Here is a 22,632-nt window from a genome sequence, read left to right as displayed (position 1 = left end):
TCCCAGAGGAGACCATCATACATGCCACTAAAATAGATTTGTTTTAAATAAATTACAATTTTTCTGGGATATTTGGACAATGAAAACTAGACTAAAGATGAAAAATATTGTTTGTTTTTGTCCTTTGTATCATACAGAAATGAAACCTTCCACCTGGGTGTATAGCCATGGTGTGTAATATTCTGTCAGAATGCATCTTTTTCTACAATACTAGGGGTTTGTTTTTAAATAGATTATTCCTTCTGCATTTTCCTCACCTTGTTTGTCTTACTGGTTTTGCTAGGATGCTCCAAGCAGATGTCAATGCACTGGGAATTTCAAGGTATTTCAGCAATAATAATCCATCAAATCTGTCGAGTCACCAGTTAATCTTTTCCACGAGTTAACTTCAGTAATGAATATATGAACACCACTTATTGCAAACATGCTAATAAAACCACTCAAGACTATTTTACAGTTGCACTATTATCTTGAGGCATCAGCAGCAGCAGCATCACTCATTGGTCATTGGAACACCATCATTGATGAGCAATCAACCAATTGTCTCCACCCCTGACGATTGTGTGTCAGTGCTTGAGTCTCCATGAAGTCCATTCCTGTCCACTCTTTTATGTTGTCAATCCATCTTTTCTTCTGTCTACCTCTTCTTCTCTTCCCCTAAACTGTCCCTTGGAAGATGATCTTGATAGGCCAGATGATCTTGTTAAATGGCCGTACCACTTCAGCTTGCGCTTCTTCACGGTCATCAGCAGGTCTTCATATGACCCAGCGCATTGGATGATGATGTTGCAGACCTCTTCAATAGTGATGTGGTTGAAGTAGGAGATGCCCAGGATTTTATGGAAGTATCGCATCTCTACTACCTTTATTTTCCATTCAAGTTCTGCCATAAGGGTCCATGTCTTGCACACATACAGAAAAATGAAGATGACCAATGCATGCAGCAGTTTCAGTTTGGATTCTAGGGAAATGTTCTTATTCCTCCAAATTGACTTTAGCTTTGCCACTGCTGCTGCTGTTTGCGCAGTTCTTGCCCAGATTTCTGCCTTGGATCCTTCAGTGATGACTGTCCCTAAATACTTGAAAACTATTTCACTGTCTCCAGTTCTTGTCCACTGACAGTGATATGTGAACTGATCCCATCACGTTTATTTGTCATCAGCTTGGTTTTCTCTGCACTGATTTCCATGCCATATTTTGTGGAGGTTTCATCCAATCATTTCACAAGGGTTGGCAAGTTCATCTTTGCTGCTTGCCAGGCCATCAATGTCATCAGCGAACCAAAGATTTCAGATTGTTTGCCCCACAGTGCTGACTGTGCATATGTGATCTTCTAAGGCATCAGTCATTATGCGCTCCAAGTAGATGTTGAACAGTGTGGGCAAAAGAAAGCAGCCTTGCCGGACTTCAACAGTGGAGTGAAACCACTCTCCTATTGTGCCATTGACGAGAACTGCATTGTTGGCCTTGGCATACAGTTGCTTAATGGTTAGAATAAGCTTACGACCAACATTGCACTTCTTCATGGTTGCCCAGAGAGCTTCATGCCTTACTCTGTCAAATGCTTTCTTGAAGTCAACAAAGACATAGTAGATGTCCTGCTGGTGTTGTAAGTACTTCTCACATAGAGCATGAAGGTTGAAAATCTGTTCTGTGGTACTTCTTCCAGCACGAAAGCCAGCTTGTTCTTCAGCAATGATATTCTCTGCTTGTGGCTTCAATCTGTTCAATATGACTTTCAGTATCGCTTTGCTGGGATGGCTAATTAAGCTTATGGTCTGGTAATTTTGACACAATTGCAGGTTACCTTTCTTTGGCAGAGTGATGATTAGTGATGGGTCCACATGGAGAGCCACTCACCAGTCTGCCAGATCTTGTTGCAGATCTTGGTGAGTACATCTATTACTATTTCTCCTCCGAATTTCATCAATTCAGCTGGGATGTTGTCAATACCTGTAGCCTTTTCATTCTTGAGTGATTTCACAGCTGTCTCCACTTCTTCACATAGTATTGGAAAGTCATCCTTCTCTGTTGAATCTGGGCTGTCTAAGACACTAAGATGTCCATTTGTCTAGTGATTGTATAGATCAGAGCAGTAGTTTGATCTATTGACATATTGACGATGTCCCTTTCTTCTGTAAGACTGTTCCCTTCTTTGTCTTGAATTGCATTAGCTTTGGTCCATCTTTCCTTCATCAGATCTTTTACGACCTGGAAGGCTCATTTGTTATTTTTATTATTGATACACTCTTCAATTTTAGAGCATTGTTGTTCAATCCTTATCTCCTTGGCCACCTTCATTCCTTTCTTGATCTTTCTGCCAACCACTCTGTATTTATCAGCTCCCTCAGTTCTGTTCTTGTCTCTCTTAAGTTCTCTTCTAATATCACACATCTGTAGTATTTCATTTGTGACCCATGGTTTTGTCTCTTTATGATATTTCCCAACGATGTCCATTGCTTCCTCATTCATTACAGCGTTGAAATTGCTGGTCATTGTTTCTATGTCTTCCTCTAGAGCAAGCAGCGGGGCAAATTTTCAGCTGATCATTGCTTGGAATGACTCTGCAATGTTTCAGTCTCTGAGTCCTTTGAAGTCAAACTTGGTTCTGGTGAACTTTGGGCTGACAATTTTCCTTAGCTGCAGCCAAAAATTTAGCATCACAAGGTCATGATCACTTCCAATATCAGCACTGGGAAAGCTCTTTGTTTTAGCTCCGTTAATCCCAGAAAGAAATCGGTTTTGCACCATGATGTAGTCAATCTGGCTGTGATGTAGACCATGAGGTGCACACCATGTTGATCGACTGGAAGCTTTATGTGCCCCTAATGTGTTTGCAAGAACCACATTGTTATAGCTGGCAAACTCCAAAAGTCTCAATCCTCTCTCGTTGGTTACCACATTACAGAAAGGGCCACAATAATCTCATCAATCTGCCTGTGCGTCAGTACCCACTTTAGCATTCCAATCTCCTTGTACAATCAGGATATCTTTCTATCTATCTTGTGGCATGCTGCTTCATAAACATTTTAATACAAGTACTTCATGTGTTCTTGAAGTGGTGAGAAGGTTCAAGTGGCCATTTTTATTTATATATAGTTCTGGTTGCAAGAACATTTTTAATTATCTTGATGGAATGCATATAAGTTGTTCTCTATATCATGCATACAAAGTGAACAAGATGGTGGGTAAATAGGTAAATAAAGATAAGTCTCAAGATCTGTCACTTACAGTGGTGTAATGCCACCAAACATTAGCAGATTTATGAACAGGTTACATCATTGTGAGGTGAAGCAGTTCCACTGTTATGAACAAATCGCATCGCCTTTCACGAGAAAGAAGGCATATTTGCTTGAAAAGAGAGAGGACAATGGTAGCAGGGTGTTCTCACTGAAGAACCTTAGCTCTGGAATTCACTTTCTGACAAAGCCTGTGTTTGTAGAATTTCTATCTTGGTTTATCAAGATCTTTTCTCAGAATCCCAGAGGTTGGCAGCTCGAAAGAGTCTTTTCTGCTTGTAATAATTAAAAGCAGAGTTACATATACATGCACTTTAAGATTAATCAGTTATATTTTATAAATGAAGATAAATGTGCAGATGACCACTAAATGGCAAAGTTTAAACAAAAGAGAAATGTTTGTGTATGAAGAGTGAGAGTCATCTTCTCCCATTCACAGCAGCCATCCAAAGAAGAGATTTTAGTGAGTTTTAGTTTTCTGAGTGGATACAGTCTTTACAATTTTTTTATGTTACAAATTCATCTCTGATGCCATGATATCCCAGCTTTTCAGTACTTCCCTCATAAGGAGCCATTACATTAAGGGACCTCCAAGGTTGTCTCAGGTACAGTTTTACTGTCTTTCTTAGAATGACGGAATGATTGCCCTAAATTCTGGGAACTGTAGTTCAGGCATTTTCCTATCTACCCAACTAATAGACCCAGAATAGCTCCATTATTATGCATGTCATAATTCACAATAATAATAGAAAGAATTCTTGCACAATATTTTAAAGCAGTGGAATGACCTGTGTGTGCTTGGCAGAATTCAATACCCCCAACCCCCCAAACATATAGCATTACAATTTTAAAAAGCTTAAAAATAATCAATTTAAAGTTATGGAGGGAATCAGACAATTGTTTAACAGTAGATATTGAGATTCAAAAAGTTAAAACGATAACCATTAAATCACAAGTTGTCAACATCACGTCAAAATATACAAAGTAAATATCCTTAAATCAAACTCTCGTAAGTTCTCACACAGCATTTTTCTTACTTTGCTTATCTGTAAATTTCAGTCATCAATGGAATTTTTTTTTGTTGGTTTGTGTTTGTACAGTGAAGACATTTACCGACAAAAAACTAATCCTTCCTAAATGCAATAGACAGTGAACTATCTATGGTTTTACCAGATAAATCTAGTGCAAGAAACCTGAAGTCCCAGTATATATATTGTTTTGTAAATGTGGCCCCTTATAAAATCATTGCAAGCACTGAGGATATAACGGACAACTCCTGAGACTGCAGCATCTGTGAAATGTAGCTTCTCAAAAGAAACTTGTAACAGCCCAACATCTCTGTGCATTACTGTCAAATGAACACCTGTTAGTGGTGCTGCTTTATTTTGAGACTGATGCTGCCATTTCCTGGGAACTATTCATGGCTTATTAATGGTTTTGGCTCCAGAAAGACTCGCAGGCATGTGTGTTATTTCCACAAGAGCAGTTGTTTTGTCTGTGTTTATGAAGAGAATGGATCTACAGAGATTTCATTTTCTGAGCCCTTGGACTAAATTGGAGATTGCATCGATTTAATACCCAATACAGTCTCTAAGATGTCAGCTGAAGATTTCAAAAGCAGCCACTGGAAATGCCTTAGGTTACAGATGCCCAATTTGGGACATGTGGCTGGATCTACAAAAGCGACTTAAGAATTGCAACACTGAGCTTTGCAATGCCTAATTTTAGGCACCTAAAAAAAATATCACAGGAACAACACTGCAATCTACACAGCCTGAGTTAGATGCCTAGGCCCCTGTAGTGAGGCGGCCTGGCTCCCGGCCGCACCTGAGAGGGAGGAGCCAGAACAGCCGCCGAAGTGGGCGGAGCCATTGCCGCCTGTCCCCGCCCCCCGGAAGTCAAGGGGCGGGACAGGAAGTATAAAAGCCCCAGCCCAGCGCTCAGTTGCTGCCCGGCGGCCGGAGAGGACAGACGCTCCTGACCGAGCTCCTGCTGGACTGAGCCTGCCCCGAGCCAGGTACCCTGAAGAAGGCTGGCCGAGCCTTCCCCGAGCCCGGTATCCTGAAGTGGACTGGCTGAGCCTTCCCCAAGCACGGTACCCCGAGGAGGACTGGCCGAGCCTTTCCCGGGCCCGATACCCCGAGGAGCTACCCAAGCGTAACCCCGACCCGCGTCCTGAGGAGCAGCCCGAGCTAGCCGACACTCAGCACGATGAGGAGCCCATGGTGTGGGACCCAGCGCCAGACACCAGTACTGAGCAGGTACCCATGGAGGGGGAAATGGAAAGTAGCTGACCCCAGTCTGGCTACAGCAGACGTTGAGCCGATGTTGGTGTGTTGCGGTCAGGACCCCACCGACCCAGCAGCAGACTAACTGCTTCTGTTAGGGCCCCGGGCTGGGACACAGTGGAGTGGGTGGGCCTGTGTCCCCCCTGCCACCCCACTCACGGGTGGCAGTCTCCCCCTCACCCCAGCGCTCAGACAGTGAGTCCTGAACTATTGCTGTTGCTCAGCTCCTGCCAAGGACCTGAGCCCTGAACTATTGCTGTTGCTCAGCTCCTGCCAAGGACTTGAGCCCTGAACTATTGCTGTTGGTTGCCCCGCCCTCACTGAGGGCTTGGGGCTTAAACCACTGACTCTGTTTGCTCAGCCCCTGCCTGAGGGTCTGAGTCTAGAACTGCTGTTGGTTGCCCCGCCCGGACTGAGGGCTTGGGCATAAAGTACTGACTCTGTGTGCTCAGTCCCTGCCTGAGGGTCTGAGCCTAGGACTGCTGTTGGTTGCCCCGCCCTGACTGAGGGCTTGGGGCCTAATCTACTGACTCTGTTTGTTTTTGCTCAGCTCCTGCCTGAGGGTCTGAGCCCGTGGACCTTCGGAGACTGACTTGCGGAGTTAGGCCGTGTAGTGACACGGCCTGGCTCCCGGCCGCACCTGAGACGGCCGAGCCCCCACACCGGACGCTTACAGCCCCCTATACAGAGCATGGGAAGAGACAGATGCCTCTGACGGTGAGCCACAAAAGTCAGCACACTAGGCAGGGAGCCACCTAAGTTAGGTGATGGGATAGACCAATGATATGTATGTGCCCCCTCCCTCTGATGGAGCCAGGAACCTAAGTTTGGGCTGCAGGGAGGTCCCTATTTCTGCTTGTGATCCATAACCTGGGGGGAGATGACTGCATCACCACCTAACTTGGATGTGGGGCCTGATCCAATAAGCATGCTTAGAGGCCACCTAACTCCACACAAGACAGCAGAGGGGAGGAGAAGAGGCTAAGCTGCCTTATAACCTTAAGCCCAGTGGTTCAGGTATTTACCTGAGATGTGAGAGATGACCAGTTCAAGTTTCCCTTCTGCCTGATGAGAGGAGATGAGTACAGGACTCAGCCACCTCTCAGCTGAGTGCTCTAACCACTAGGCAAGAGAATAGCCTGACGTGGGGCTCCATCAAATCTCCCCTATTCAAGTTATTCCACTTTAATTGAATAATTAAGTCTTAATTGAGCCAAAACAATGTAAGATTCCCCTCTATAGCCTAATGGTTAGAGCACTCACCCGAGACTTACAGATCCTTGTTGAAATCCCTTCTGTTCATCCGGCAGAAGGAGCACTTGAACCAGTACCCGGGACTTGGCAGACTACCCTCTCCACTAGGTTAAAGGTTATACAGGAGGGCTGCCTCCTCCTCCCTCCCCACCGGCCGGTCTGAATTAAGTGGCCTCTGAACAGATTTACTGGATAAGAGCCCAACACCTATCTTTCCACCCCAACTTGTGGATTGCTTTAGCACTTAGGCAGGAGATAGGCATCTGGGCACCTAGAGTGAGGCAGCAGTGCACATGACCAGAGGCAGTAACATGGGCACCTAGGGAACTTGTTACTGCAAAAACGTAGGCAGTGAATGACTTTAGGCGCTTACAGGGTTAGGCAGCAGCCAACTGGGAGTTTTGTGGATCATGGTGGTGCATAAAAATGGATTTAAGCCCTTAAGTATCTTTATGGATCCATGCCCTTGAGTCTGATTGTCTGAGGTGCTTAGCACCTGTCTGTCCCATTGATGGGAATGGAAATTGTAGGTGCTCAGCAAGTATGAAGGAAGAGGCCCAAAGTGTCTCAGTAGGATATCCAAAATCATCACCACTTCAGAAAATTTTGGCCATCCTGCCCCAGCGGATGGAAAAGACTTACTGGCCTTATAGATCTTTTCCATTTGATTCTAGGAGGCCTGATCTAAATTCAGATCTCAGTCTAATCAGGAGTGGCTCCAACTTCACCAGAATAAAAATGGCTTAGCAGGTGTCAGAATCAGCCCCTATGCATGTAAGCAAGACATTCGTTTCATTTCATTAATCTGTGTCAAAATATTTAAGCTAACCTATAAACACTGACTGCAATGAACTTTGCCTACATGAAAGTCCTAGTCCTGCATTTCTTTATCAGAAAAGGGCACTTGAACCCCATTTAATTGCTAAAATAAGGAGACTCAGAAGACTGGCAATGTAAAGTGTGAAAGGCTCCCTAAGGTGTCACCAGTCTGACTCAAACCCAGAATTAATGACCAGAAGAGACAAAAAGAGATTTATGGTGCCGGTCAGATTATTAATGATCAGATCACAGAAGCCATCACACAAGTTGGCAGTGTTGTTTCAGTCTTACTCCTGAGGCCCCTGCAGTGTCAGAGACCAGGACTTGAGTGGTCAGGCCCAGTGGTTAGACAAAGAGTCAGTAGCCAAGAATAGGAACCCAAGGTTAGAGCCTGAGTCAGAGCCAAAGTCAGGAATAGGAAACAAGGGTCAGAGCTCAGCTGGTTACCTGTTGCAAGGCAGGGCTAGGTCCTAGGCATAGGACAAATAGGAACTATCACAGCCCTGGGCAAATACTTTGAGCAGCTGAAGGGCTTAAGAGCCCGTCTGCTGATTCTTCCCACCAGTCAGTAGGGTTGCCAGGTGTCCAGTTTTCGACCAGAAAGTCTGGTCAAAAACAGCACCAGACAGTGTCCGGTCAGAAACACTGACCAGACACCAAAAGTCCGGTTGCTGCCTGAAGGAGCAGAGGTGATGCGTAGGGGGAACATGCAGGGGCAATTGCCCCTCCCCCCTAGATTGGCCTACCAGGGCAGGGAGAGGGGCTCTGTCCTTCTCCCACTGCTGCCGCCACCGCCCACAGCTAGGATCTCTGTCTCGCAGGCAGCCGCCAGGCTGGCTGGGCGGCTGGGTTCTCACAATGACCCGGAGCAGAGTGTCCGGAGGGAGAAATAGGTGGTTCCGCCCCTTCCACTCCCCACCTGCGCCCAGCTGCCAGAGTCAGAGGCTGAGTGAGCTGGAAACGTGCTGGGGAGCAAAAGGAGGGGGGGACCACACACTTCTCCCACGAGCCGCTCTGGGTCGACATGAGAGCCCAGCCACCCAGTGTGGCAGCTGCACTGCCTGAGAGAGAGCCTAGCTGTGGGATGTGGCGGCAGGCCACCCCCCACCTGGGCCCGGCTGAGGCAGGTGCAGCAGGGATGAGAGAGCCTCCCCCACACAAGTAGGTGGGTTTGGGAGAGTGCGGCAATCCCCAGGTTGGGTGCAGGGGTAGGGTTGCCAGGCATCCGGTTTAGACCAGAACGCCCAGTCAAAAAGGGACCCTGGCAGCTCCGCTCAGCACTGCTGACCAGGCTGTGAAAAGTCCAGTCGGTGGCGCAGTGGGGCTAAGGCAGACTCCCTACCTACCCTGGCTCTGCGTGGCTCCCGGAAGCAGCCGGAATGCCCCTGTGGCCCCTAGATGCAGGGGCGATCAGGGAAGCTCCACACGCTGCCCCCAGCCCGCCGGCTCCACAGCTCCCATTGGCTAGGAAACGCAGCCAATGGGAGCTGCAGGGGTGGCACCTGCGGCATGCACAGCACAGAGCTGCCTGACCACCCCTGCACTTAAGAGTTGAGGAACATATTGCCACTTCCAGGGAGCCCCCCAAAGTAAGTGCCGCCCAGAGCCTGCTCTCCACACCTCCTCCCACATCATAACCCCTGTCCCAGCCCTGAACCCCCTCCTTCACCCAAACTCCCTCCTGGAACCCACACCACCTCCTGCACCCCAACCCCAGCCCTAAGCCCCATCCCACACCCAAACGTCTCATCCCCAGCCTGACCCCAGAGCCTGCACTCCCAGCTCGAGCTCCTCACCACCTTCCTCACCCCAACCCCCTACCCCAGTCTGCAGCCCCCTCCCACACCCTGAACCCCTCATTTCTGGCCCCAGCCTGGAGCCTGCAACCTCTGCTATAGCCTGCACCCCCTTCCGCACCTCAATGCCTTGACCCCAGCCCAGTGAAAGTGAGTGGGGGTGGGGGAGAGCGAGTGATGGAGGGAGGCTGGATGGAGTGAGGGGGGTGGGGCCTCAGATAAGGGGCAGGGTAGGGCCTTGGGGAAGGGGCAAGGAGTGAGGCAAGGGTGTTCGGTTTTGTGCGATTAGAAAGTTGTCAACCCTACTCAGGGGGTCGCAGGGAAGAGGAGTGTGCAGAGAGCAGGACCTTGGGAGACAGGGTGGATCAGGGGCAGGACCTCCGGGGGGAACGGGTGGAACAAGGCTGTCCAGTTTCCAGAAATTGGAAAGTTGGCAACCCTACCAGTCATGCAGTGTAGCCTGACAGCCTATTACAGTCCTGCTGTAGTCGTTACTTGCCCAGAGGCTGGCTCTGCTGCAGGCCCTGGGTCCTGACAGCACAAGCTTCCCAAACTGCCTATTGCTTCCTCTGTTGCAACTGTTCTGTGGTTAACTAGATAACATCAGTCTAAGGGCTGCCAGTCCAGCACTGTTTCATTAATTCCTTAAGCAAAATAAAGCCATAGCCAGGCATTAGTACATGAGTTGCATCCATCTGAAATGTGGTATCTGAAATGTTTTTATGCTCATGATTTTATTTCAAAGTAGTGTCAAATGCCAGTTCACATAAGTACACACAGAGGGCAGGAAGAAGGTGTCAAGATAGAGTTTGATTCTCAATATTTTAGTCATTAAATCATTACAAAGGGCAGGCACCATAATGGATCATAAAGCTATGAAGAATGCCAGTAAACAGGTAATGCATTCTAATCTCTTTGAGGGTAACATGTCTGAGATACCTTTAGGCTCACTCTCACTAATGCAGTATAACATGTTAACATGAGTTTATTGCAGTTACACCCTAGTCCTGGGAAAACTTTTCAGTTTGTTCAAGCAATGTAATAAAGATGTATTGTGCCCCGTGCAGTCTCCCCAGTAGTTATTTCACTGTAAGAGCACTGGAGAAAACAAATAGGCTGAACAAAAGTGGTGAAAGGCTGGATTCTCCAGTCTGCTACATGATTCTCCTATGCAGCACAAAGTGTCCTTATCCCAGTCAAAAATGCATTAGAGGTCAGATCAGGACAGAGATGAGATGTAGCATGGCAGAGCCAAGCTCTCCTATACCCAGTCCTTTGATGGCACAAGGCCTTTGAGGGACATTACACGACTGGCAGGGCCATCCTTAGGCATATGCAGCTGTGTAGGGCACCATGAAATTTGGGGCACCAAATTACCCCAAATTTCATGGTGCCCTAGGCAGCTGCGTGCTGCATACGTGGCAGCACCAGCCCCGGCGACCAGCCCTATCCCTCGGCCAGCCCCCACTGCAAGGGACAGGGCTATCCCTAGGGGGTGTGGGGCCCTGGACAACTCCCTCCACCCTGCCTCTTACCCTTCCCCCCTGCTCCACCCCCAGCCCATCCCCATTCCACCTCTTCCCCCATTGCCCCCTGCACTCACCGGTGGCGGCAAGCCCACTCCGCTTCCCTTGCCCCAGCCATGTTGCTCGGGTTGGGGAAAGGACCACCCCCGGCTCTCACCTGCAGTGGGAAGCAGAGCGCTGTGGCTGGGAGTTAGCAGAGCAGAGTGGGCTGGGGCTAGGCTGCTCCACTTCCTGCCACTGCCCCTCTCTCAAGCAGGAGCTCCTGCTTCATCTTTGTGTCTCAGCCCTCCAACCAGGTCACTCGTGTTTTCTCCTTCCAGGGTATTAAAGTCTTTCAGGGCAAACTGCCCCAAGGTGTCCCTTCTTCACTGCCTGGCCTGTGGCACTTCCTCAGTAGCTGGTAGAAGAACCCAGTCCCACCCTCTGCTCCAGATTCCCACTCATCAGCACCCAAGTTCTGCCTTGCCACATGCCTTGCTACTTTTCCTGCAAGCCTTGCCTACTTTTCTAGTTCTCTCCCTCCTACCTGGGTTTGTCAGCCCAAACTCCCTTTTCCCAGGGAGTAACTGTAGTCCCAAATACATCTGCTAGGGAGTAATTGCAGACTACTTTCTGCAGCCCCTATTCTGCACTCAGCTCCTGGACTTTATACAGGCCCCTCGTATTCCTGTTCACTTGAGCTTCATTGAATCAATTCCTGCTCCCTGGCTCCTCCAGGTGTAGCCTGGGGAGTTAACTGGCCCACCACCACCTTAACCCCTTCAAGTCTTGTGTGGGGTGGACACCTGTGATGGGGCACCTGCCCCACACTCGGTTCTAAGGGGTTAATAGAGCCCTAGGGAGGCGGCACAGGAGGCAGCCAATCAAAGAAGGGCTGAAGGAAGCAGCCAATCAGGGCCAAGCAGGCCCATATGAAAATGGGAGCTGCAGGGCAGAGGAATACAGTTCTCTGCTGGGAGGAAGGACTGTCTCTGTAGGGCTGAGAGAACTACTAGCACCCTGGACAGAGCAATGCTCCTAGCAGGGAGCAAGAGACAGTTCTGGCTGGCTGCTGGGGTTTGTAGGCTGAGGTCCTGAAGCAATGAGGATGCTGGGGCCATGGGGAAGTGGCCACTAAGGACAGTGGCTGAACAGTGGACTACAGGTCCCCTGGAAGCGGAGAGCACAGTGTGAGACACAGCCCTCTGCACTGAAAAGGATGTGGCAGTCCTTGAAGAGATGTGAGTCCTAAGAGCAGGAGTGATGGTGATGAGGCACCACCTGAAGAGGGTGCACTAACATGCAGAGCTAATTCCCCTGATAACCCACAGGTGGTGCTAGAGTGAGTGAACCCCATTCCAACACCCCATCACACATAGGAAACTCCAACAAGAGCACATCACCTTGGTGCTCTGTGTGCTCTAATAGCTGACTCTTCATTTGTGACCTCTGTAACCCAGCAAGGCAACTTTGCTCCCTCCAAAAGCTGTGTGACAGAGGCCCAGGATCAGCGGTACAATGTTCTTGGCAGAGCCCCTATTCCCCCCCAGATGTGGAATTCCTTATAATCAGATTAGACTAACCCAAGACTAAGCCATTTTTAGTCCATGAGACAAAGCCTGGTTTGTCAGAATGCCTTTCCTGAATGATGATGGTAGATATCAGCCAGGTAATGTTTTTTTTAGTGGGTACATAGACTGGATTGTGCCTTTAAGAGATGTGTGTGTAAACAATGGGGAAGAATGGAGAATCCTGCACTGAGGGCCCTTGGAATATAAAAAGAGTTATTTGTACATAGTAAGGATGAGGTTGTATCTCTTATCTCATACTTAACACACTTAGAACCTGATGTGAAGTTTCCTCAGATTTTCCACTTGGGAAAATGTGCATGTGTAATTTTGCTGGCAAAAATAATTGCAGGCATATTTTACTGTGTATTTTAGTTTGTTCAGAAGTCAAGTAGTTTGACATCAAAATGCATCTTTAATTAGCTGTGCCACAAATCTGCACCTACAGTTACATTCTAGACACATCATTGAAAAATGAGGAGTTGTCCTTTTCAAAAAAGGAATCGGTGTCTTGATTTTCAAGTTTCTAGATGGTAGGTTTGGGATTTTATTAATGTTGTTTAAATCCTTATTAGGTTATACGTAAGAGGTAGTGGTAGTGATATTAATTAAAGGAAGTATGCTATTGATATTATTTCTTGAAGAACAAGATGAATGAGGTATTATCTCTACTGGACCACCTTCTGTTGGTGAAAGACAAGCTTTCAAGCTGCAGAGAGCTCTTCTTCTTCAGGTCTTGAAGTTGGTCCAATAAAAGATATTACATCACCCACCTTGTCTCATTGCTATCATTAGATGCATTGAAATAGCCAGAGAGTTACAGGTATAACAATCAGCATTCTAAGAAGAAAGATGGAGTTTGGAAAGTTGTTGTTATGTTAAGAATCAGCAGGCGGTGCTTTTGAGTCACCGGCTTAAGTTTCCCACTGCCAAATACCGCAACATTAAACCTTTAGTAATATATCAGAAGCTTTGACATTCTACAGTATTTTTCAATAAAGGCACAAGGCACAGTAGTAACACTCTTGCTTGCTACTTTGTGAGCTATTACTGTTGTCACAATCTGGTCCAGCCCCCTTCTCTGGATGGATACCAGTCTGGTGAGTAGCACCAACTGCTGGCTTCCAAGCCCCTCTGGGTTGGGGTAGTGACTGGTCACTCTTCATAGCTCTCAGTCTCTTGAGTGCATTCCCCAGTGCAGACCCCATGTCTGACACCCTTCTAGGGCAATGGAACCCTGCAGTCTGGCCACTTAGACCCCGGAACCAGTCCCACAGCCCTCCCAGTTGCTTAGACATGTTCCCACAGAGTTCACCTAGCTGTGGGAGCTCTGGTTTCTCTAGTAACCTTTTCAGGGATGATGGCAGGAAAGCAAAAACAGAGCTTTAGCAAAGGAATTTCTTAACCACACTCTTGACTTCACTCTTAACAAAGGATACTTGAGAGTTACAAAATCTTTGGAAAAGAAGCACGTGTTCTGTGTCCTTAGCCTACGTGGCCCTTCCTTCTCCTCCAGCCCTTTTCTTCCGGCATGTGGCAGTGGACTCCCCTTCACAGAGAATATTATCTCTTAAATATAGTCTCTGACCCCTTTGGGCAGTGATGGGGTAGACTAGACCCAGAGGTCCCCTCTTGGAGGCCTTCGGGTCCTGCCACACTCATCTCAGGAAAGGAGCAGTGGAGAGGTCCTCCAAGCAGCCTAGAGTGGCTGTAGGGGAAGCAGCCAATCAGAGGGGCTGCAGGGTGTCCAGTCAGGGCCCAGAAGGGACCTAGAAAAAGGAGCTCCAGAACCAGAGAGAGGCTGTTCCTTGCTGGAACCACAGGAGTGCAGGTGGTGCTCCTGGTCGGTCAAAGGGCATCGCTGGACAATAGACAGGCCCTAGGGGAGTGATGAAGAGCTCCTGGCTGGCTGCTGGGCCTGAGCTTGGGGGAGTCCTAAGCTCTGGGTAAAACCTCACGGAAGGTTGGGGTGGCCCAGGGGACTGAAGGCAGTTTTTCTAAGGGGACATGGTGGTGCATAGCTGCTATTCTTAGGGTCCCTGGGCTGGGATGTGAAGTAGTGGGTGGGCCTAGGTCCCCTGCCATAGGCCAGTGGGGAAAGGGCCCACAATTGGACAGCAATAAACTCCAGAAGGGGACTGAACTGTCAGGAGGCCCAGCTGGGTCCAGAACAGACTAAGAGAGTGAAATCATTGTCTTCAGGGAGGAAGTCCTGGGGGTATGGCCCAATACCATGGCTGGGTCTGATTTAAAGACTGTAGACACATCTGACCAGAAGGGGGTGCTTACGAGAGGTGGGTGCCATGCTGCTACAGCTAGCAAGAGAAACTGTGGATCTCTCAGCCATGTGCTTCTGCTGAGAGACTTCCAGATCCAGGCCCTCCAACACCCCCACTACCAACCTTGTCAACTAGTGCCTAGACAGTTGTTCTTGCAGATAAGCTGGTAGGTGAGACACACAACTGATGGCCCTAGGTTGCTCTGTGCTAGTGTCTCAGACAGTGATTAAAGTAGGTGTCTTGTCCCTGCCACAAAATGAATGCTCTTATCTACAATAGAGGTTGCAATATAGCATGAAGGCCACACTCAAACATAAAAGTTACAATACAAAGTGGAACCCCTGAGACCAAATGAGGTCACAATTTGGCACAGACATATACCTAATCTGTTACAACTTGATCCTAGGAGCAGATGGAAATTATCTTTTTCCTACTCCAGTGACGAATGAAGGCTGGATGTGAGGTGTGTGTGTGTGTATGTTGCCTTGTGTTCAGTTTAATCAGAGCCTCTCCCAGCCCCAGGTTTCTGCAGCTCTGAAGAGACTGATTGAGGAACAAGCTAAAGTTACAACTATTAATTAACTGGAGCCAGTGCTTTAAAGGCAGGGACATAAACAGCTTACTTTGGGAGGAGCTAAAGTTAAAGACAACAGCTGTTGAATATCACTTTAATGAGTAGTTTTATAGTATTATGAGCTGGGTTAATCCTCATTATAGGTTGAGTTAAAACCCTTCACTTCAGATAATCTGTAAGAAACACCTCAGGGGCCACACCTACAACAAAGCCTAATGGAGTCTGCCCAGAAACTAGCACCTGGAGGGTGTTGTGTACAGGGAGTGAGAGTGAGACAAACTCAGACAGACAAAAAGCAAGAAAGCCAAGGAACAGCCTATGAGCGCAGTACCTAACCCTGGAAAATGTGAGAGGTTTTATATGTTCATTGATTGTAAATAAACAAGAGAAATCAAGGAAAATACTAGACTATCAATTTCTATCCCCAGCTGGAAGATTCCCCAGCAATGGCAGAGCCAGGCTTTGCAACTCAGGGGGCAGGCAGTAGGTAATAATGAGAGAGTGAGTCCACCCTGCACTCACCCAGCAGCATCTGTTCCCATCGCAAAGGGCTGGGCCCAACTCACCACTCCAGGCAGCGTGACCTGGCTCTTCAGATCACAGCACCATTCAGGTTTGTCCCAACTGCCTCTCCATGATGGAGGGGCAGTCTGGCCAAATTTGAGTGAGTGGCATTGTGACATGGTGTACAAGCTCACAGCACCATGTGACCCTCTGCACCATGTCACAATGCCCAGAAGGGAGCCAGACCCAGCCTCGCAAGACAGGAGCCACTGCTGCCAGCTGAGTGTGCAACAAGCTCACTCTCCAGTCCTGTGTGAAAGTGTGTGTCATACACCTCCTTTTGTCAACTGCATAATATGCTTGAAGAGTAACCACACACATTTAAAGGGTGAAGTTGGACTTAAAAAAAGTCAACTAAAAGCTCACAAAATGAAGGGCGGGTGGAGCAAAAAATGCTTTCTTCCCTTTTTGTCTTACACATTTGCAACCATAAAGTGGAAAAGGCTTATAACTGTGTGTGCCCTAATGTAAAGGGCATAAAGTTGATCCCAAGGTTGAAAAACACTTCAACTGTTAATTTCCTGGTCCCCAAACCACTGCAAAAATACTGTAAACTCCAATTGCACCATAAAAATAATCTACAAACTACCATCTAAAACTAAACAAAACCAATCTACCTTTCTAAAATATTTATGGTGTTTAAACACTGGGGTAGTAGTGGTGGTAGTTAAAAAAACTACAAGGTTGAATTTAAATGGTATCTGTGGGTCAAAATGAACAACTAAAAAAGAAACTGCATGGTTTAAAAGTTTATGGGTATATAATATATTTTTTTAAAAACACCTTTTAAAAGGTGCTAAATGTTGTGGCATATAAACAAGTCCAAGGTTTTTCTAGTGCAAAATATTTATATTTTAGTAGGCCCAAAATAATTGATAAATGTATGTAAATAAACCCCAGCTGTTTTGATGGCAAATAACATGCAACTCCCTGTGCTAGTCCGAAGTAAGCATCTCAACCATAAAATCTTTTTTTAAAAGGTGCTTGTCGCAGGGCAGAGGTATAAAACCTTTGGGTGTCCTTCTAAAGGGCCGGCTTCCCCCTGTTTCCCTGTAAGGTGGCTGGGTGTATGGGCCAAGACCCTTAGCAGGAAGCCCAGCTGCAGGCCCTAATGAGGGCAGGTTCAGGGTGATCTGCTGAGCCTAGTAGAACCAGCTGGGTTGATGACTAGGAAGGCGTATAAAGCCAGGGAAAAGTTCAGGCAGGAAGCTAGACAGGAAGATAGGAGGGTTGGGGCTCTGTTGTTGCTGGCTGACACAAGCCTTGAAGGTCAGAGGACCCAGGGAGGGGTTGGAGCAGGGATAGGTTTGGGGAATTGGGACCGTACAACCACTGTAAATAAAAGAACACTGTTGAAGCACCTGAAAGAGGCATTAGAGACCCTTTCTTTGGCCAGCCCAAGCACAGGGTGCAGGGACAAGGAGAAGGAAGCTGCCCTGTAACATGAGGGGGTTAGACTAGATGACCTCCTGAGGTCCCTTCCAACCCTATGATTCTATGATCTGGGATTTCCTCCTAGCCACAGATACCACTGGCTGCACTCCTGGCCCCCCTGCCTGGGGGGGGGGGGGGTCTCCTTCATTACCACAAAACCAACATTTGTTGGTTTCTTCCCTCTGTTGTCTAGGTCTTGCTACTTTTGGGGGTTCTATCCACCCCCCCCCCCATGGTCAGGTTGAAAACAGAAGATAAGTAAATAGGTCAGTAGGCTAAGATGACAATTTCTGAGCCAACTAAGATAAGAGGGAGAACACCCAGGGAACTATTTACTAGGATAACAAGGGACATAAGGGACAAAATAAGTTAGAAATGAGGTAAAGAGGAAGTTGAACCATGTACAGTGCATGTTGCACAGGGATTGGTTCCTGCAAATAACCAAGCCAAGCATGTATGATGCACTGCACAGTAAATGCAATAAGATGTGTAATGTATATGAAAGGAGGGGGGTGTCTGTAACTTTGGAGCTGTGATGTAGCCTGCATCCATCCCCCCTGCATTTGAGTCTAATCAACTCCATGTAGCACTGCTGTATGCCAAATAAAAATACCTAGGTAACAAAGACTGAAGTTGAACTGAATTCTTGGGAAGCTGAGTGAAAACAGGTCTCAGAGGAAATCCCAACAATCATTAGGCTGGGGACAAAATTTAAACTACCAAAATCAGGAACACAAAATGATTTTGTGGCAGGAGCAAAGAGGACTGTTGTTCAAGGGGCCACTAGATGTCCCTAGCAGCTCCCCACTCTTCAAGTCACATGGGGTGGAGGAAGAGCAATACACATCTCCTGGCTGATCCATATCCTCAAGAAACACTTTCCCAGGCAGCAGGAGCTGCTGCGCAGCTTCCTTTTCCTCAACCACAGTGACATCAACAGAGCCTATATTCCATGCCTTGAACTTTGCATATTCTTTATGTAACCTTTCTGCCAGGTGAAGTTGACAGCTACAAGGGCTGGGTTCAATATCTAGGGGTTCCTTTCTAACAATACACCACAGAACCAGCTCAAGCCCCCATCCAGTAACCTGGGAAAATAACCCCACCTCTTGGCATCTCTAAGAGGCAATACTTCTCATGCAAGTACCGAGTCTGTGTGTAGAAAAGCAACCCTTAATAAAAAGGAGACAGTAACCTGGCATTAAGTTTGGAAAATGCCGCAAGCATCATTCAGAAGCCTATGACCATGAACAGAACACCCATCTCAGACTTTGCTGGGCAGTGTCCTTTGCCTCAGGTTTTCACCTTGAAATGAGAAACTCCAACAAACAAATTCCTTCAACATGCCCCTCTCCTCTCCCTCCACTGCACTCCAGTCACAGTTGTTGTCCTTGGTCAGTGAAGACCCAGAGTTCAGAGGTGCATTTGCATAAGTCCCACCCTGGCAGAGGTGGGGGGAATGAAGCACCTAGCTCATTCCACTGGTTAGCCACTCACCATGCTAGCTGCTCTACCGCTGACTGCTCACTCTGCTAGCCACTTGCGCCACCATTTGCTCCACTGGCCACTCACTCTGCCGTTCACCACTCCCCTGTCTGCTCACTACACCATTGGCTATTCCACTGCAACTTCTAGGATGTCTTGAGGTCCTACCACTTAACACAACTTTCAGCAATTTCAGTTCTTAATGATTTCAGCTGTTAGCAGGGGAAACTTCACTGCTAGTGCAGGCTGGGTAGTCTTTCACCAAAAACACTGTCCCACAGCAGATCTAATGCTTAGCCCAATCAATCTGCAATAAAAGACTCTTAACTGAGTCTTAGCTCTGTCACTACACAGTGGCAAGACTCAAATGATGTCTAGGGCCCACTCAAGTACAAACACTTGTCCCTACCCTTTCCCATCGCCACTGGGCATCTTCTCCTGCTTAGTGAGTGCAGTTCTGTTGAGGGTGAACCCCTTTAATTAGGGCATGCCAAACACAGCTCTGCTTCCCTTGATCCACACAAGGATAACAACACTTTATTACCCCTGCACCCAATAACAAAGTGACTTGCAATCCAACACCCACCAAAAGTGGGTCATTTGGACAAAGCAGCTTCATCATGCTGCACGCATAGGCAGCGTGGGTGTGCCTATGCAAACAAGGTCAGTTCCTGAAGTCTTCTTCCTCAGTTCATCACTAGATGTCAGGGGAGAGCTCATTCAGACTCTGCTTACATCTACATTCTGCTGTTTGGTTGTTTGCTCTGACCTCCTGCCACAGTCTTGCTATCGCCAGCTCACCACAATCCTCTCCATCCTTTCCTTTCACATGGCTTCTTCCCACACATGCACGGCCATATACAACACAAATTTCATTCTAGAGCAATAATGTTGCCCTTGTCAATAACATGAATGTGGCTTGGCATTATTTCTGCAGAAGAAAGAACTCTGTCCTCTAATGCTATGGCTTCAGAACCAACCTCTTGATTTAAAGTGTCAGCTCAGTTTTATGCAGCACTGGTAGCGTATTTTTCCCATCCTTTTGCTGCTTCATGGCCAAATCCTGAGGTCCTTACTCTGTTTTTATTTAATTCAGGCAAAATTCCCAGAGACATCAATGGCAGTTTACTAGAGTAAGAAGTGAAACAAAGTGAGAAAGGAGAAGGACTCTGGATCTGACCCTTAGTAGATCAAACATCGCTTTGTATTCACCATTTTTAGCTGCTATTTGTGGTATCCTTTTACCCCCTCCTTTGTGCCTATGCTGTACAAGTGCACACCAATGTGAAAAGGCGAGATGTATTTCATGAGAGGATGGGGGAAGGGAAGCAACCCCCACTCCACCCCAGTTTCTAGCTAGCTAGTCATTTATAAGATCACCTGTCACTGTAGTATCTGAGATCCTTTTAGAGGTACCTGAAAGCCTTCACACCCCCATTGAGGCATAGATGACTAAATCCAGTAGGAAGCTTGGTAGATAAATAGGACAGCCATGGTTATATATGTTGTTTTGACTGAATTTTTACCAAAGATTTGTCAGAAATTCAGGAGCTACGAGCTTAAAGTTACTGGTATATTTTTCCTTCTGGAAATGTATTACCAATGAGGAATTATTGAAGAATGACAACCTTCCCTGCATTACACTGATCCACTATATATTTTTATAACACTGTGATATGCAGCACTTACCAGTGGTGCTGCATAGTGATTAGGTACCTGAATCTTCACTCTCTCATCTCTAGCATCCCCTGCCAGAGGTCACTCCATTATAGTGGTGATCTCCTTTCCAGTAGATAGCAACTCTACCCTCCAGCCAGGTCACCAGATGAATTCATCTCCTCCCAGAGGAAGTTAACAGAGTCCAAGAAGATATAGAAGTCCAATGTCCCCCATGAAAGGAGTCAAACTTTAAAAAGAATGTTGACAAATTAAGAAGTGTTCAGAAAAGAGCAGCAAGAATGATTTGACATCTGGAAAACCTGCCTTACAGTGAGAGACTAAAGAAGCTCAGTCCTATTCAATTTAACAAAGAGATGGTTAAGGGGTGGCTTGATCATGAACAATAAGAATCTACAATGGGAGAAGATTTCTGATAATCGAGGACTCTTTAATCTAGCATAAAAAGGCTTGAGATTCAGTAGTTGAAAGCAGAAACTAGTCAAATTCAGACTAGAAATATGGTGCACATTTTTTAGAGTGTGAGTAACTACTAGAACAATTTACCTAGAGATGGTGGTGGATTCTCCATTACTTCAAGTCTTAGAATCAAGACTGGATATCTTTGTAAAAAGCCATCCTGTATCTCAACCAGAAGTTTTAGGTTGATGAAGAAACTACTTGGTGAAATTGTATGGCCCGCGTTATACAAGATGTTCTGGCCTCAGAATCAATTAACCTATTCTGTTACATTAAATAACAGAAAAAAACAGCAGATGTCTCAGAATACAGATTTGCTTGACTGAGAAGGTGCAATTTTTTTTACATGGTCATTTTTGTGACTAACTGCACTTTAACTTTAAGAATCCAAAGTTAACTAAAACTCTAAATAGAAGTACCAGCAGCTTCAGCAGGTGGATTATTTAGCGTAATGTAATGAAGCTTCTAGTTCATTACCAGGATCCTAGTTTTCGGTGATAAAAAAGCCAAAATTCTTTGATTTAAAAAAAAATCCACGATTTTCAATGATTAAGATGAAACACTGAACTTTAATTTCCCTAGCCACAATACATATAAGTATCAGTTGAACACAATATTTTATTGATAAATACAATTTTTAAGCAAGTACAAAGCCTTTTTTCATTTCTTTTCATTCCGTTTATGTTTAGCACTTTCCATGTGTTCTACAATTGTCTTTGAAAGTAATCTCCAGCCTTGCTGCATACAGAACAGCACAACACATTACCGTCAATGTGAAATTTGTCCTTGTCAAAGTCAGTGACACGGTATTTGGGGTCAGGTTTCAGAGTGATAGCCGTGTTATTCTGTATCAGCAAAAAGAATGAGGGGTGATTTTTAAAGTTTTCAGCATCTTTTCATAACTTTAATTACTCACATCTAGAGGCTAAAGTGAAATTTGAGATGCATTAAAACATGAACCTTTATTCACCACTAAGTAACCTCTATACATTGGAAGCAGTTTATCAGAGTATGTTTAGCCAGTAAATTTAAAGTGCATTCAAAAATCAGCCACAAGAGGGGGAGGTTGCACACACTGAATAAGTGCCACCGGTACTTTCAGTTACTTTAGTTAATAGCGACCCGATATAACATTAATTCGAATATAACGCGGTAAAGCAGTGCTCTGGGTGGGGCTGTGCACTCCGGCGGATCAAAGCAAGTTTGATATAATGCGGTTTCACCTATAACACTTTAAGATTTTTTGGCTCCTGAGGACAGCGTTATATCGGGGTTGAGGTGTATATGTTTTTATTTTTTCACAAACTGTAAAAACTATAGATTCTCTGTAAAAATGCAAGTTATGCATTTTTCCATGGCAAATGGAGTTCTAGGATCCCTGCTCATTACTGGACCTTGTGTTAATCCTTGGTGCAGTATCCACCCAGCAGAGGGCTCCATAATCCCTCCAGTACAGGAAAGGGATGTATGTCATAGGGGAGCCAACTGGCTGACAAGAGTGAGGCAGAGGCTGCATGTGAGCAGGAAGGAACAGCAGACGGGAGGCTGCAATCTGGGACCAGGCTGCAATCTGGGACCAGGCTGCAGAGGAAAGGGCTGAGATGCACCCTGTTGCTGGCAGCAGCCAGTGGTAGCCAGAGCAGGAAGATACAGGGCAAGAGGACCTGAGAGGTTACATCTAGACCAGTGGT

At 46.5% G+C, this 22,632-nt stretch overlaps 1 protein-coding gene across 4 annotated transcripts in view; it reads right to left on the bottom strand.

Annotated features, from left to right (window-relative positions):
* GTPBP4 (GTP binding protein 4) overlaps positions 1–16,036 on the bottom strand; it is a 47,577-nt gene extending 31,541 nt beyond the window's left edge. For 2 of the 4 annotated variants that reach the window (XM_039522730.1, XM_039522729.1), the window contains exon 1: positions 15,845–15,986. Coding sequence is in view for 1 of the 4 variants with exons in the window: in XM_039522727.1 (XP_039378661.1) it covers positions 15,889–16,005 (117 nt within the window). In the remaining 3 variants the exon portion in view is untranslated. Of the gene's footprint in view, positions 1–15,844 lie in introns of all 4 variants that reach the window. The other 2 variants (XM_039522727.1, XM_039522731.1) reach the window with 2 other exon arrangements.
* Positions 16,037–22,632: the final 6,596 nt, after the last annotated feature.

This window comes from Mauremys reevesii, linkage group 2 (genome assembly GCF_016161935.1).
Source record: "Mauremys reevesii isolate NIE-2019 linkage group 2, ASM1616193v1, whole genome shotgun sequence".
Lineage (NCBI taxonomy): Eukaryota > Metazoa > Chordata > Testudines > Geoemydidae > Mauremys > Mauremys reevesii.
This window is presented reverse-complemented; position numbering and strand designations above follow the sequence as displayed.